Source organism: Chlorocebus sabaeus, chromosome 1 (genome assembly GCF_047675955.1).
Source record: "Chlorocebus sabaeus isolate Y175 chromosome 1, mChlSab1.0.hap1, whole genome shotgun sequence".
Taxonomy (NCBI): domain Eukaryota; kingdom Metazoa; phylum Chordata; class Mammalia; order Primates; family Cercopithecidae; genus Chlorocebus; species Chlorocebus sabaeus.
In genome coordinates, this window is record NC_132904.1 from 20969612 (window position 1) to 20986655 (window position 17044).

The following is a 17044-nucleotide window of genomic DNA, read 5'->3' on the forward strand; positions in this document are numbered from 1 at the left end:
GAAAGGAAAAAAATCTGGGGTATCTTTATTAGTGTTACCTATGATAGCAAACTTGAAAAAAAAACTGCCTATCAAAAATGTAAATAAAATTATAACATTGATAAGATGGAGTATAATCTTTCAAATCACATCATAGAAAAATAACATGGGAAAACACTCCACTCTACATCATTTTCAGACTATATTACATTTAGTTTTTAAAAAGTTGTCACTGAGAGGATATAGCTTTGGTGACACATGAATTCATAGTTTAAAGCTCATTTGTCTCAGTCTCTGTCCTCCTGCATATGTTCACATCTGGCAGAGAAGCAGAAGTAAAATGAGGTGGGTGTCCAAGCAGAACCCTAGCTGTAGAGGCTAGCCTCAGATGTGAGGATGAAGGTCTGCCAAGAGGCAAGACCAGAAATGGCACCAAAGTTAGAAGTAATATAGGGTATTTAGGGAGATGATAAAGCTTTGCTGATATTTGCAAAAAGGAGAGAAAAATAAAAGCATGAAGGGACAGAAAAGGCATAAAAATATAGGCAGTCTTAACATGAACAGTTAAGAAAATTAATATAAAAACATGCATGCTTCCCCTCATAAAGAACCTTAACTTGGTGATAAATTCTTTTCAAAAAGAATTCCTTAAAAAACAAAGGGTCAATTTCTCTAATTTAGGTAGGTCTATTACTTTAACATTATGTCCAGGTTTTACTGTGTCAAACTTTTTCAGGTTCTGAGGGTGTGGTGCAACGTGGATAATGTCATCACCCTAGTTTTACAGATAAGAGTGACAAAGCATCTAGTGACATGAATACTCTGAAAGGCCACCTCTCGCTATCATAATCATTGACACACATAGGCCCCCCTCTTTTTTTTACATTAAACTAAGGCAGCTGCATCTAGCCAAAATATGATTCTGAACTCTCATATCTCCTTCTCCAGTCTGAGCAAGCTCTGTGCATGGCTGGAGACCCTAAGAGTGTATCTCTGAAAACCCCAGACCACCCTTTGATTTACTGACCAAGATCCACGCCTACTCCCACCTCGGAGTGTCAGACATCATAAATTTGATGGAATCTAGAGAAGAGACTCCCCTGCAGGTTGGGCTCATAGTAATCTCATCTAGAGTAGGTTAAATATTTCTAAGGGAAGGGGAGAAGTTAACTATAAATAAACCATCGCTATTCAGGCCTCCCATCAGTTGTTTTCACTGAAGATGCAGAAATGTATAACCTACTGCTTTAAATCAGGGCTCTCGTCACCTGAGCTAGAAATGTGATAAATACCAAAGTATCCTAAAAAGGATTATTTAAGAAGAGTTAAAAATATATAGAGAATATATTTCCCAGTTATATACCTTGATTTATGCTTTTTATGCTTATTTCTCAAATTGTTAAGAGTTTAGCACTTTGACCATTCTGTCCTGAATTAAAACATATCTATTTCAAAACTGCAAAATTTCATATTCTATTTTTCCTAGCCTATCTATATTCTTATAAAAAAGAACTAAAGTCCAACTCTTTATTTTTATTAAACATCTCTTAGAGCTTTAGATAAAAGTATAGGATAAAGTCCCACTATTTCTGCACTTTCTGTCCGGGTCATGACCAGACAGAATTCTCTATGAATTCTCCTGCACTGGTATGAATTCTCCTGCAGAGGAACAGATGAAATATTTTTCATCTCAAGCTTGTACCATTTGCTTGCAACAGCAGTAACGTTTTAGCCTAGAGGAGGCTCAAGCGCTCCCCTATAATTCCATGGCAATTCAAGATAACCTGCAAGGTAGAAGACCTGGGTTCTCAGTGGTTCACACAACTTGCCATTACATGATCTTAGATAAGTCATTGGGTTACTGTCATTACAACCACTTAACAGATGAGAAACAATCTACCACTTACTCTACCTTCCCAGCAGGATGTGTCTTAGATGGCTCAAGTCCTAGGATGCCAATCTTCCTCCCTCCTTCCTTTTTTCCCTCTCTCCATCCCTCTTTCTTTCCTTTATATATCAAGATCTTCCTGTCTGAATTAAGTTGTCCTAGGTATTATGAGAAACACCAAGGTCAGAAATGACCTTAAGGTGCTTAAAACTTTACAGGAAATTCCACTTCTACACATGGTAAGTGATGGAAAAGAAACACAGATACCATGCTCTAAGAGTTACTTCCTACTGAAGGGGTTGGGAAGACCTCCTGGAGAAAGGAGTTTACCAGCCAGCCACTGAAGCCTATATAAATCTGCAGATGATGGGGGAAGAAAGGTGTGCCAAGGAAAAGGCTAGCAGCCACAAAGGCACAGAGAAGGAAAAACGGGCACACAGAGGAAGGATTGAGTTGTGCTGCCAGAAATCTAGAACTCTCTGAAACAGAACAGGAAAAAAAAAAAAGAAAGAAAGAAAGAAAGAAAAGAAAAAAAGAAAGAAAGGTAGATTGTGGAGGGCCCTGCCCTTAGACTGAGTTTGGACGCCAATACCATCCTCACCCATGACTCCTCATGCAACCAAATTCCCTATCTGGATAAACTATACAGTATACCTCAGTCTTCTGAACTTCTCCCTCACTTACAGTTAGAATAGTCCATTTTTCCAGACACCACTCAAATATGTCCTCTATTAATTTTCATCTGGATTTCTCAAACAGTCTGCTGCCTCCAGTCTGGTCCCACTGCCATGCATCATCCATCCTCCACACTAAGATGAGACTGACCCAAAATGCAATCTTACCACATTAGCCCCTTGTTTAAAAGGCTTCAGGGATTATTTGTTTCTCACAGATAACACTCCAATGCCTTATGTAAGATACATGGTGTTTTGTGATCTGGACCCTCTCCAGACTTCATCCTCTGCCTCTTCTTCCCAAGCCTCCTTCACTGTTGCCACACTGAACTCTCTGACGTTCCTTAAACTACCAAGTTCCCCTGTCCCTCTGTATCTTTGAATTTGTTGTTCCTTCTGGATGGAGTCTAACTTTCTTCCTTTCTACTGACTAGATAATACCTACCGTTTTCTTTTAACATTCAAATCACCATTTAACATTGTTCTGGAAGTACTAGCCAATGCAATTAGATAAAATAAAAAATAAAGGTTTCAAATACTGGAAAAATGAAGCAAAATTAGCATTTGTAGATACAATTGTATATCTAAAAAATATAAGAGAATCAACTAAAAAATGTAAACAACTATAGAATTCAGTAACAGAATAGTTGCAAAATTAATATACAAAAGTCAAAATGTGTCTGTATACAAATGGTAACCAGTTGAGAACTATAAGGTCAGAAAGTATTCTTTCATTAGAGCATAAGAAAAAATTTTAAATCTAAGAAATACTTACCAAGACTTGTAAAGGAGATATATAGACATACAAATACACACACACACACACACACACACACAATATATATCATACAAATTCTACCAGAAAGACAAATCTTTCTTCTAGATAGAAAGATCCATTGTAATGTAAGTTTCCCAAAGGCAAGGCTCCTCCTCTGCCTTGTTCATTCAAAGTACCAGCACCCTGCCTGGAACAAGGCAGCCATTCAGTAAATAACTACTGAACAAATAAATGTCTAAAACAATCTAAAAGTACAATGTGATAACAATAAAAATACAAATACAATTATCTGAGAAAACGCAACAAAGATATCAATCTTTGCTTTGAAAAATACACATGAAGACCATTTCTCAATTATGAGATGAGCAAAAATTCAAGTACCCAGCATTACTGAAGGCATGGAGAACTAGAACACCCAAATGTTATTTGTGAAACTATACATTAATATAGTCTTTTGAAAGAGAAATTTGTTAATATCTATCAACATTTAAAATGTGTATTTTCTGTTTTTGAGACGGAGTCTCGCTCTGTCGCCCAGGCTGGAGTGCAGTGGCGCGATCTCAGCTCGCTGCAAGCTCCGCCTCCCGGGTTCACGCCATTCTCCTGCCTCAGCCTCCCAAGTAGCTGGGACTACAGGCGCCCTCCGCCACACCCGGCTAATTTTTTGCATTTTTAGTAGAGACGGGGTTTCACCGTGTTAGCCAGGATGGTCTCCATCTCCTGACCGCGTGATCCGCCCGCCTTGGCCTCCCAAAGTGCTGGGATTACAGGCGTGAGCCACCACGCCCGGCCAACGTGTATTTTCTTTAAGCAGTTTTTTAGCTGGAATTAATTCTGTAGATATATTCACATATTTATGTGTAAACATATGAAAGTATGCCCTTGTATTACTGTTAGAAAGAAGGAAAAAAAAAAAAAGAAGAAAGCAGTGTAAATACCTATCAATAATAGATCTATTACATACGATATACCCAAACAATTGAATACTAATACAGCCATCCTAAAAAACTGAAGTAGACCTATATAGAATAAAACAAAAATAAGTCTACAATCTAGCACTGAAATAAAAAAACGCATAAAAATAAGTATAGTATAATCCCATATATGTTTTAAAACTGCAAAATTATGCTTATATATGAATGGTAACATTCTGAGATGTTGCCTTTGGTAATGGAGTCAAGGAGGAGATAGAAGGAAACTTCACCTCAAGCAAAGCATAAAGATGCTTGCTGTTGTTTTTACCATATGCACATACTGACTTCCTCTCGGGCACTCCCTCTTCAGGAAGTGTCCCAGCAAGAAGAGATGCCTGTCTGTCCCCTGTGCACCCACAGCACTCAGTACACCACTCCTCTACAGGACCTCTATGTTCACGGCATTACTTGCTAGCTTCCCAAATTAGTGGAGAGCTTCTTTGAGGGCAGGAACTGTTTTCTTTTTTCTGTATTCTCAGCGCCTAAATACCTAAAACCCAGTAACCATTTCAAAAAGGCTGGATGAAAGTAGGAAGAAGGGAAGCAGGAAAGGAAAGAGAAAAGGATGGTCCTATATGAAGATTAACCAGGTGGCCATATACAGCACTATTTAGAAAAGGTAGAATCGGAGCCTGGCGCAATGGCTCATGCCTGTAATCTCAGCACTTCAGGAGGCCAAGGCGGGTGGATCACCTGAAGTCAGGAGTTCGAGACCAGCCTGTCCAACCCTGTCTCTATTGAAAATAAAAAATCAGCTGGGTGTGGTGGCGGGCACCTGTAATCCCAGCTACTAGGGAGGCTGAGACAGGCGAATCACTTGAACCCAGGAGGCAGAGGTTACAGTGAGCTGAGATCGCGCCACTGCACTTAAGCCTGGGCAACAAGAGTAAAACTCAGTCTCAAAAAAAAAAAAAAAAAAGAAAGAAAGAAAAGGTAGAATCAACGATAGCAATAATGTCCATCAATGATAGACTGGATTAAGAAAATGTGGCACATATACACCATGGAATACTATGTAGCCATAAAAAAAGATGAGTTCATGTCCTTTGTAGGGACATGGATGAAGCTGGAAACCATCATTCTGAGCAAATTATCGCAAGAACAGAAAACCAAACACTGCATGTTTTCACTCATAGGTCAGAGTTGAACAATGAGAATACCTCGACACAGGATGGGGAACACCACACACCGGGGTCTGCTGTGGGGAGCGGGGAGTGGGGAAGGATAGCATTAGGAGATATACCTAATGTAAATGACGAGTTAACGGGTGCAGCACACTAACATGGCACATGTATACATATGTAACAAACCTGCATGTTGTGTACATGTACCCTAGAACTTAAAGTATAATAATAATTTTTTTAAAAAAAACAGAAAATAAAAGGTAGAATCGGGAGACAAGGAGGGCTGGTCAGAAAGAGAGAGACGATTAGAACGAAGAATGGAAAAGAGTCTAGTTCTCTTACAGGAATGCCTTGAGGTCTGTGAGCTGGACAGCCAGGTCCACTTCAGAGCAGCTAGGAAGTAGTAATTTCCAGCTCCAGAACTTCAGGCATTTTCAGTGAGAAAGAAGGTGTGTCTAGAAGCCACTGCCACAGTCTCTACAATGACACATGTGCCTTATGATTCCTTCACACAAGGAAGAAAGCCCAAGAACAGCTTCTGACCGCTCCATCTCTTTGCTGGAAATAGCTAGAGGCCTCTGCCACAATTGTGAGCAAATGACTATAGCAATCCATAGTGCCTCTAGGTCACTTCTGCTTATTATTTTCCTCACAGTGTGTTGGAAATATTGATTGAAGTAATACACGTCAAGCACTTAGCACAGTCCCTGGCAGAGAGTAAGCACTCAAAATACAAGCTATTATTATTAAGTTGCTTACAGAACTTTTTCAAAAGCTCTAAGCATTACAATTGCAAAAGTCACCAGGATGTCTTTGATTTCCAACAAGACCCATGCCTCCTTACTTATCTCTGCAAAAAAATAAACAGACGGTCTTTCTAAGCACATTTAAAACACACTGGAAGAAGCTGCTGCTTCCATATTTTTCACTTTTGTCAGTGTTTCAAAATTACGCTGCCCTTTTCAGCCCCCAAGTATCAAAAGCACACTCTCATCTTAGAAAGCTATAATTTAAATAACCTTTACAATTGTAGTACATTTTCCTTCCACCCACCCTGACAGCTGGACCATGCCTCACGTGGCTAGCACTGGAATTCACTTACCACAGCAGGAGGGTCATTCCATTCTTCATAGGAGATGGCAGCATATGGATAGATCCGGTCATTGATAATCTGCAGGGTGGCCAGGGCAATGGCTTTAATTGACTGGAAGTACGCTTCCCAGAACCACCGGGCCTATAAAGAAAACAATGCTGTTTTAAGTGAGCAAGCAAGTGAGACAGAGTGGGAAAACTAGATGCTCTATCACAGTCAACTCTGGGTTTAGCTAATTCCTTTATTCCCAAAGTTGTAGGGGTGGGGGTACCTAGGGCAAATGCTCCCTGCTGTTCAAGCCAGCTACCATCAGAAGTTTGCATTTATCAAATGCAGTCAAAATAAAATGTTAGCAAGTGAAATGCACATTGGATTCAATTAAGATAGAAGATAAATTATGTAATGATGAGACTATTCATGTGTTATAGCAGAGTGTATAATATTTTGTCTTATATAACATACACACAGTAAAGTGCACAAATCTTGTGTACAGCTCAATGGATTTATACATATGTACATACTCTTATATTTAGTATCCAGATAAAGATATAGAACATTCCAGCATTCCAAAAGATTCCCTCATGCTATTTCCCAGTCAGTATCTCACCCCTCTAAGAGTAACCATTATGCTGATTACGATTGTGGTGTCTGCTCTTGAATTTCATATTAATGGAATCAAACAGTATTTACTCTTTTGTGTCTGACTTGTTTTGCTCAACACTTGCAATATCTAAGTCAGGTTATGGTATCAAGGTTATGCTGGCCTTATAAAATGAGGTGGAAACTATTCTGTCTTTTTCTGTTCTTTGAGAACTTTTATGCAAGGTTGGCATTATTTCTTCCCTGAAAGGTTTTAGAGGAATTCCTCACAGAAGCCATCTGGGCAAGGGGGTGTGTGTGTGAACATTTTAAATTATGGATTAATTTTCTTTCATAGCCATAGGATTATGCATGTTTTTCTGTGTGTATGTCAGTTTCATAAGTAGTGCTTTTCAAGGGATATGTTCATTCCATCTAAATTGTTAAATTTATTGAAATAAAGCTGTGCATTCACATCCATTTAACACCTGTAGAATCTATTGTAATACATCTCTTTTCATTCCTGATACTGTTGTGTTTTCTCTTTGTACTTGATCAGTCTTAGTAGAGCTTTATCAATTTTGTTAATCTTTTTGTAAAAATCGACTTTTGATTTTGTTGATTTTCCACATCATACTTTTTTAAATTTTGCTAGTTTTTGTTCTTATTATTTCCTTCTATTTTGGAGGAATTTAATTAATCTTGCTTTTCACTTCCTAAAATTAAAGTTTAGATTATTGATTTCAACCTTTCTTCATTTCTAATATATGCATTTAAAGTTATAAATTTCCTGCTATGTCCTATTTAAGTGCTCCCTGCACATTTTACATATCATTTTCATTACCATTTAGACAAAAAAGTTCTAATTTCCTTTGAATATTGTTTAATTTCTAAATATTTTTATTTTTTCTATTTATCTTTCTGTTACTGATTTCTACTTTGATTGCACTTTGACTCTGCTGTGGTCAGAGAACACATGTGATTTCAATACTTTACAATTTATTCAAACTTGATTTATGGCCCAGCATTGTTTATTTTTATAAATAATGTATGTACACTTAAAAATACATATATTCTGCAATTGATGGGTATAATTTTGTTTAAATATTCTATATCCTTATTGATTTTTGTCTGCCTGCATGTGTGGCTATGGATTGTGTAGGGTGTGCATGTATATTTATATACACATATATGTTAAGTATTTCAAGTTTATAAATACATATTTCAAATTTTTACCCTCAAAGCTTGTCCCAAGCTTATCTGTTGCAAAAAGCATATACAGGTTGAGCATCCTAAATCCAAAAAACTCAAATCTAAAATGCTCCAAAATCCAAAACTTTTTGAGTGCTGACGTGATGCTCCCTAAAATCTAAAGAGAATCTGAAATCTGAAATACTTCTGCTCCCAAGCATTTTGGATAAGGGACAATCAATCTGTTACTGGGTTTTAATATATTATCTCATCCAAAAATATTTGGCTCCTAATTACAAATATAGTCAATTTATATTTAATTTACATTACTGATATGGCTGAGTTTAAATGTATGATCATTCTATTTGTTTCCTATTTATTATTATCTCTTGTTACTTTAGTTTTTTCTCACCTTTAGAATTGATAAGAAAAATTTTATTATTATTCCACATTTTTCTTCTTCATTAGGTTGCTAGTTATTTAGTCTTTTGTTATTGAGTAGCTTTCCTAGCAACTACAGTAAGCATCATTGCTTTATGATATTACATCTCAAACTAACAATTTTATAACTTATCAGCTCTCTCCTATCTGCTGTGCTATTATTGTCAAATATTTTTCATCTACACATTTTAAATCCCACAAGACGTTTTTTATTTATTTATTTTTATTATTTATTTATTTATTTATTTATTTTTGAGACAGAGTCTTGCTCTGTCACCCAGGCTGGAGTACAGTGGCGCAATCTCGACTCACTGCAACCTCTGCCTCCCAGGTTCAAGCGATTCTCCCACCTCGGCCTCCTGAGTAGCTGGGATTACAGGCATGCACCACCACACCTGGCTAATTTTTGTATTTTTAGTAGAGCTGGGGTTTCACCGTGTTGGTCAGACTGGTCTCAAACTCCTGATCTCGTGATCCACCCGCCTTGGCCTCCCAAAGTGCTGGGATTACAAGCAAGAGCCACTGTGCCTGGGGACATCATTATTTTTTAAAGTAAATTTTCACCATATATTTACCCTTTCTTTTCTTGATACATATCTGAGCTTCCATCACACATCATCTTCCTGCTAATTGAAGAATTTATTTTATTTATTTCATTGCAGAATTAGTGGATGACTCTCTTTTTATTTGTTTGAAAGCTTCTTTTTACCCAAACAATTTTTGAAGGATACTTTTGATAGGTAGAGAATTCTAGGTTAGCAATTATTTTCTTTCAGAACATTCAAGGTATACTTCTATTGTATTCTGGTTTCATCCAATTTTTCATTGATAAACCAGCTGTCAATCTTACTAGTGCACCTTTGAAGACAATATGTTTTTTATTTCTGACTGCAGTTAAGCTTTCTCTGTCTTTGGCTTACAGTAATTCAAATATGACATGCCTAGATGTGGCCCTTTGTATTTATTCCACTGAGGACTGTAGTGTTTCTTCAATTTGTGGTTTGATGCTTTCCACTGAAACTCTCAGCCAATATTTCTTTTTTTTTGGAGACAGAGTCTCACTCTGTCACCCAGGCTGGAGTGCAGTGGCGCGATCTCAGCTCACTGACTGTAACCTCTGCCTCCTGGGTTCATGCCATTCTCCTGCCTCACCCTCCCTAGTAGCTGGGACTACAGGCACCTGCCACCACATCCGGCTAATTTTTTGTATTTTGAGTAGAGATGGGGTTTCACCGATATTTCTTAAATATTACTTCTGTTGCACTCTCCTCTTCTGAGACTCCAAATGTACATATATGTGAAATATATTTCACAATGTTTTCAATATATCTCATGTATCTCTTATTCTCTTTTCAGTATGTTTTCTCTCTGTGCTTCAATCTGGGTGTTTTCTACTAACTTTTCTTCTGGTTCAATAATCTTCTATCCCTTTTTCCTTGGTGTTTAAACTGCTATTAAATAATGTATTAAATTCTTAATTTCACTCCTATATTTTTTCAGTTCCAGAATTTCCATTTGATCTTGTCAAAAGTAGATTTCATGTCTTTGTTGAAAGTATCCTTCTTTTTTTCTACTTTCTTAAACATAGTTCTTGACTAACAAAGTCCAATATCTGAATCACCTGTGGATATCTTTCTACTGTTGTTTTTCTCTTCATTTTGGTCATTTGGTCTCAATTTTAGCATGCTTCTTAATTTTTTATTGGATGGCAGACATTCTGTTTAAAACCTGTAGAGGTTCTGGATGATTTAGATTATCTTCCTCCTAAGAATGTAATGTATTGTTCTGGCAGGTGTAATAGTACAGTCAGGCCACTTTAATCCTGTCAGAGGTCAGTTTTAAGTTGTGTCAGGGCTAGCTTATTTCAGCCTTCCCTTACACTTAAAGTGTGGTCCTTCTGAGGCCTCCAATGAAAGCCTGGGGTATCTGTATTTGCCAGGGCCCCTCTACCTTGGCAGGCCTTGAATACCAACCTCTCACCAGCACTGTATATGGCTGCTGAAATAACTGCATTGCTCACAACATTCCCAACTGCTGCTTTTTACGAGGATTCTTGGAGCCTTGCTCTGATCATGTGTACCTTAGGAGTTGGCAAATACCCCAAGGGAAGATTACAAGCACATTTTTCACTTTCTTCCTTGTGGTTTTCTTTCTCCTGGGATTTTGTGTTTCAGATCCCAAATACTTTAATAGCCCCTAACTCCAACCTCTAAGCCCTGTAGGACTGCTGCTTTCTGCTGGGACCCCACACTCTTGGATACAGAATTGGCAAGTACCCTCAGGGAAAATGCCAGAGTGACTATGTAGCTCAATTCCAAGTGCTTTCTTCCTCTCAGGAATGGTATTCCCTCAAATACTATGTTAGTTGCTCTACAATGCCTGTAAACAGTTGTTTTAAATAAACTTTTATAATTTTTTCTTCTTTTGGCAGGAGGGTTGCTCCAGTATCAGCTACTCTTTCCTGGTCCGATATAGTCTTAGGAAAGAAGGAAGTTCCTTATCCGAGCAGAGGTTAAACTCAGTTCCTAACAAAAGCAGAATGCTACTCTATATGATCTCTCCAGCTTCATTCAGATCTATGATTCCACTCAAAACCAGAGGCTATTAGGATTTATGCAAGGGAGTGAACATGTGAACATTTGACATGGGGAAACTGTAAGGATAACCCAAAAGGGTAAAGGAAAAAGATACTTTCTAGTCTAGATGTGCTTACTTTGCTTCTGTTTCCTGGGCGAGTGTTCTATCCATTAGTTAAAAGCCTAGGGTAACTTGAGTTATGTAACTACTATCATCTCCACTGACTAATAAGAAGAAAGCAAAGCATGCACAATGAGAATGTCTCCTACTCAAAGAAAAGCTGAAATACAGATTTAGCTTTCAAGGGTATCTGACTTTCTCAAGTTGTCCGATAGTTGGTCATCTGGGCACACAGCTGGCTGTCTCCCTGCTACTGCTTCTTAGATATGCCCGATTCGCTACAATCTCAATCCTGCTTAAATTCATGTTACTGCTTTCTCTCCTAGCATCCAGCCAAAATATTTACATTTTATGAGACCTGAAAGAACCCATTTTCCCTATGAAAACCTTTACCGATCACTGCTATTACCACCAATCTCCCCTTGCTATGAAATCCCTTAGCCCTTACAGCTTTTGCCATACACGTTAGTTGTTATATACTGTTCTATAATTGTTTTTCTGTTGTTTCAGAGGATCAATTTTTTCTCTCCAGCTAGACTGTGAGGTCCTTGGAAATAGATATTGGAATTTTAAAAATCAGCATCCTTGCAAATGTTAGTGTTCTACCTGCTGCAGAGCACTTTTATATTCATGATTTCATCTGCTCTTCACAACCAGTTTGTCACTTATTTGGGACAGTTTCATTTTATAAGTGAGGAAACTAAGATACAAAGATATTAAGGAGCAGAATCACCATTCAAATCCATGATTCCTAACTCTAAATTCAGATCTTTTTCTACCCCGTTCTAGAGCATTAAGAGTACCAGCACACAGCAAGTTTTAGAAAATGGTCCTTTTTCAAGAAACTGAAAGGTGTAAAAATTTACAAAGCATCAGGCCAAACATAAACACACATATATCCTGAATATTTATCTCCTCTTCTACCCAAATGGGTCTATCATCATATGTTCTTTTAAGTCATATTCAAATTAAACCACATTCCAACTTAAGCATTCCAAAGCTTTATGCTCACATATAATCACAGTGGAGACAGCAGCTTTTGGGATTTATAGAAAACGATGATTGGTAAGAAATCCACCCAGGACACCAGCCAAAGGCACAAATGCACAACTGAACTTCTAATTTAAGATGTTTCAAATCATCTCACCCTGTCCACCAAATTGCAATTCACTCAGAAAGGAAGCAAGTTTTGCCAATAATCATAGCTCAAGTGTCTCAGCCTGGGGATAAGTGAACTTCTCAGGCTCAATTGCTTCTGCAGGACCTCTGTAATACCTTGAAATGTTCAGAAGGTATTATAATTTATAGTCCCTCCAGGACTCAGTATAGCCTGCTTATCCACAGAGAGGAAGGAGTTTTCAACTATGTTGGCAATGTACGAAAGCACCACTATTCTCATCCAGAGAGCAAATGCAAATAAGTGCTTATTATGGCTTTTTCTCCCCTAAAACATGGTCCACATTTATATCTGTCTTAAAAGTGTGAATGACGGATTCTTCAGCAGCTATGCAAATTCCCCAGTCACTCTAAACTGTGGAAGGTACACAGCTGAAGAGTTAAGTTACAGGTGAATAAATAGGTCATACCAATATAACCTTGAACAAAGCATTTAAACTTTCTTGGTTAATCAGATTCCACTGTGATTCTGTTTATAAAACATGCAGATTTCGCAGCATGAGAACTACATAATTCCTATGATACTTTCAAATATGAGAATTATAAAGCTCCTCTAGGGCAGGGACTGGGGCAGCTTAAAACTATCATGGGCAAAATGGAACTCCAAATTGAAATTGCTATTTCAGTTGATACATCAGTTAAATGTGATTCATTTCTTAATTTTCAGTAATGCGAAGGCAATAGGATTAGCAGTAATTGTTGAAGGGAAGCCAGTGTGGCATAGGGGAAAGAACAACAGTTATAGAGCATCTTGAACAATTTTAAGTTACTTAACCTCTGTTTTTTGAATCTGTAAGATGGAGATCACACCCCCTATCCCATGAACATTCAATGAGATGAGGTTTATGAAGTACTAGTGCTAGTGCAGAACAGGCAGTTGGGAAATGTTAGCTCTCTCTCCAACACTTACATCTGTCCTGTCCCCTCAGGGTCTTTGTCACTTACATTAGAATATATTCAACAGGGCCGGGCACAGTGGCTCATGCCTGTAATCCCAACATTTTGGGAGGCCAAGGTGGGTGGATCATGAGGTCAGGAGTTTGAGACCAGCCTGGCCAAGATGGTGAAACCCCGCCTCTACTAAAAAATACAAAAATTAGCTGGGTGCGGTGGCAGGAGCCTGTAATCCCAGCTACTCGGGAGGCTGAGGTATGAGAATCACTTGAACCTGGGAGGCGAGGTTTGCAGTGAGCCGAGATTGCGCCACTGCACTCTAGCCTGGGTGACAAAGCAAGACTCTGTCTCAAAAAAAAAAAAAAGAATATATTCAACGTTGGCAGCACTGTTTTGGGGTGAGAATGGGTGAAGGGGAAGAGGAAAGAGAATAGGATCTCAGTGTTACAACTCCATTCATCTCAGTTCCTGAAGACAGTGAAGAAATCCAACCCCCAGAGAATAGAGTTGGAAATAGTAAAAATACATCAAGTGGGTGTATGATAGCATTTCATATCGAAAAGTACAGCAATCAATAACATGCCCCTTCTAAATCAATTATGAGATTTCTGAGAAAGAAGACAGTCCTTTTCCAGAAACTCCATGAGTGTGAATATGTCTGGTTTTGCTCACCACCAAACCCCTAGCACCTAACACAGTGCCTGTTAAAGGGCAGGCAGTTAAACATTGTTGAAAGAACAAATCCATCTGATAACAGTCCCCCATAGGCACAAGGTAGGACAGGCACTACTGGCATCCTACAAAACTTTTCCAAATCATCAAGGTGTCAATCCATGAGGCTTAAGGGGAAAACAATCATTTAATAATGGCATCACATCTTGCATACCAAATTTTAAAAAGTGAAAGATTAGGGGAGTGGATCTGAGAGAAAAGGAGGAAAATCTGTTCCTGGTTGTAACAGCAAGGCAGAAACAGGACTAGGAACGTCCTTTATGTTACGCTTGTATAGACTACGAGAGAGATAAACAACTTTTAAAACTGTGTCATGTAAGTTTGCTACCTCAAAGTGGTCAGGAGGTCTGTCCAGTAGCACAAAGATTATATAAAAACCCTACCTAGCCCAAGAGTATCTGCATCCAATGATGGCTGGCTCTAATGAACCAGTCAACTTTGGATTACCCTTTTAATCAGAACCTCCTGAATGTGACGTAGGTCAATAGGCTTAATTTTGGTATATTAAAGGATTTTTCCAATGGAACCCACAAAACAGAACCAGCCAGCTATGCTTCTGTCCCAATTTCCAAGTGCTAATGCCATCCAAACATCTGGCAATGACATCTAACTACAGACTGGTACTTGCTTAAATACTGCTCCATTTCCCCTCTCCCCACTCACTGGTTGGTCATAACATAAAGGATCTGCTTCTGCTTAGGATGGAGAAAGTCAAAAGAGAACATGGAATCTACCATAACAATGAGGAAAAGCCTACAAACATCATAACTTTCCTTAGGCCCATAAGAGAGCTGTGTTCCTAAGGCAGTCAAGGAAACTACATTTCAAAGACGGCAAGCCTCTCCAAGGAGAGATGGGGCACACAAATTATTTCAGCTTTGGAAGAGCACAGGAGGAGGAGGTGGACTTCATAAAAGCAGCCACAGAAAACAGTTACAATTTTAACAAATTCTCAAAACTGAGCATGGGCCATCAGGACAGTTTAGAAGCTCTAGACACAAGGGAATCCACATTCACTCGCAAGTTCTCTTCTGCTGGATGTTTCTGTGGAAGATTTGGATAAAACTCTGCCCACTTATTGTAGTTTTTGTCATCCAAAACAAAAGTCTCAAGGGTTGGAGGACAGAAGGAAACCTTACCATGCCCAGGATCCACTATTTCTAGAAGTAGGAATCCTTCCAGCCCCCAGTAAACCACTACTACTAGAAAGGGCGAAGCAAAAGCCCTCTGCTCCCAAAGGAGGGCAAAAAACTCCCCCAACTCCACCAGAAGCCATGCAAAAAGTCTACTGCTGTGGGAGGAACAGGATACCCTCCCACCACTAATCACAGGCAAAGGTATACTGCCTCGCCAGGAGGTGTAGAAGCAAAAGCCATCTGCCCCAGAAAGACAAGCAGGAACACTGGCTCAGGTCAGGACCCTGCACTGACACAAGGCAGAGGTTCACTACCACTCAGGGAAGGGCAGGAAACTCTCCAGTCCAAGACCCTCTTAAGCTGCCACCAGAGGAAAGAACAGGAACACTGAGAAAGATTCACTCCCCAGGCTCCAGGAAAAGGGCCTAAGACCAAGGCTGGATTAGGGGAAGGGAAAATCCCACTGCCCCCACCATGAGCCTAGCACCAAGTACAAGCACCAGCAGTCTGTACCAAGGGAGGAAGAGGAGTGAGAAGAAAGGGGGCAGGTTGGGTTTACTGAGAGCAGAGGGCCAGGCAGGAACTCTGAGAAGCACTCCAGGAGGCTGGGCCTCACACTAAGTGTAAGGTAGCGGCCACCATGTCCCGGGAGCACTGGAAGTCTGTGGCACGCTGATGGTCACTCCAGCCACGAATCAGCTGAAACCCACCCCTAATTACTGAGTAGACTGAGTCAGCCTCCCACACTAAGGGCCTGACAGAAGAAAAGGTGGGCTCAACTTCTGAGCATGATATTTAAGTTGGTCTCTTCTGTTTTTCTATACAGAATGCCCATCTTTCAATCAAAGTTTTCCAGAAACAAAAAATAAGAGAAAAGAGACCATTGACATAAAACAAAGCTGTCAACAGAACCTAACTCAAAGATGATCAAGATGATGGAACTATTAGACAAGCACTTTAACTGTAATTAAAATAAAGCTGTCAACAGAACCTAACTCAAAGATGACCAAGATGATGGAACTATTAGACAAGGACTTTAACTGTAATTAATATGTTAAAGGATCTAGTGAAAAAGGTGGACAGCTCACAGAACATATGGGAATTTTTAGTAGAAAGATGGATAATATAAAAAACAGTCAAATAAAAATGCTAGAAGTGAAAAAACAGTATTATAAATGAAGAATTCCTTTAACAGGCTTAGCACACTAGACAGAGTCAAGACAAGAGAGAGCTTGAAGACAGAACAATAGAAATTATCCAAACCGAAACACAAAGAGAAAAAAGAGTGGGCGGGGGGGGAATCCAAAACAGAGTACTCTAGAACTGTAGGGACAATATCAAACACTCTAACATACCTGTAACTATAGTCTCAGAAGAGGAGAGAGAGTGAAGTAGAGAACAAGGCAGTAGATGTCTTTAAAGGAAAAAGAGCTAAGAATTTTCCAAACTTAATGAGAAAACAACAAAACACAGACCCCAAAACCTCAGAGAACCAAGACAGATTAAATAAAGCATTCACTTGCTCCCTTCCGAAGTTTAAGAAACAGCTGCATTTTTAAAAAGGCAAATCTTCTCCCTCTTAGCAAATGAGGAGATTCAAGAGATCTGAGTTACAGGAAACTTTCTCTTAACACACTAACATTAACAGAACCATTTATTTCAGGTAGAGGGCTGGAAAATATTTCCAT

General features: G+C 38.9%; 1 protein-coding gene across 3 annotated transcripts in view; it reads right to left on the reverse strand.

Annotated features, from left to right (window-relative positions):
- EXT2 (exostosin glycosyltransferase 2) overlaps positions 1-17044 on the reverse strand; it is a 197159-nt gene that overhangs the window by 104275 nt on the left and 75840 nt on the right. For all 3 annotated transcript variants that reach the window (XM_073017126.1, XM_008000925.3, XM_008000909.3), the window contains exon 8: positions 6520-6651. In XM_073017126.1, the coding sequence (XP_072873227.1) occupies positions 6520-6651 (132 nt within the window). The remainder of the gene's footprint in view (positions 1-6519; positions 6652-17044) is intronic.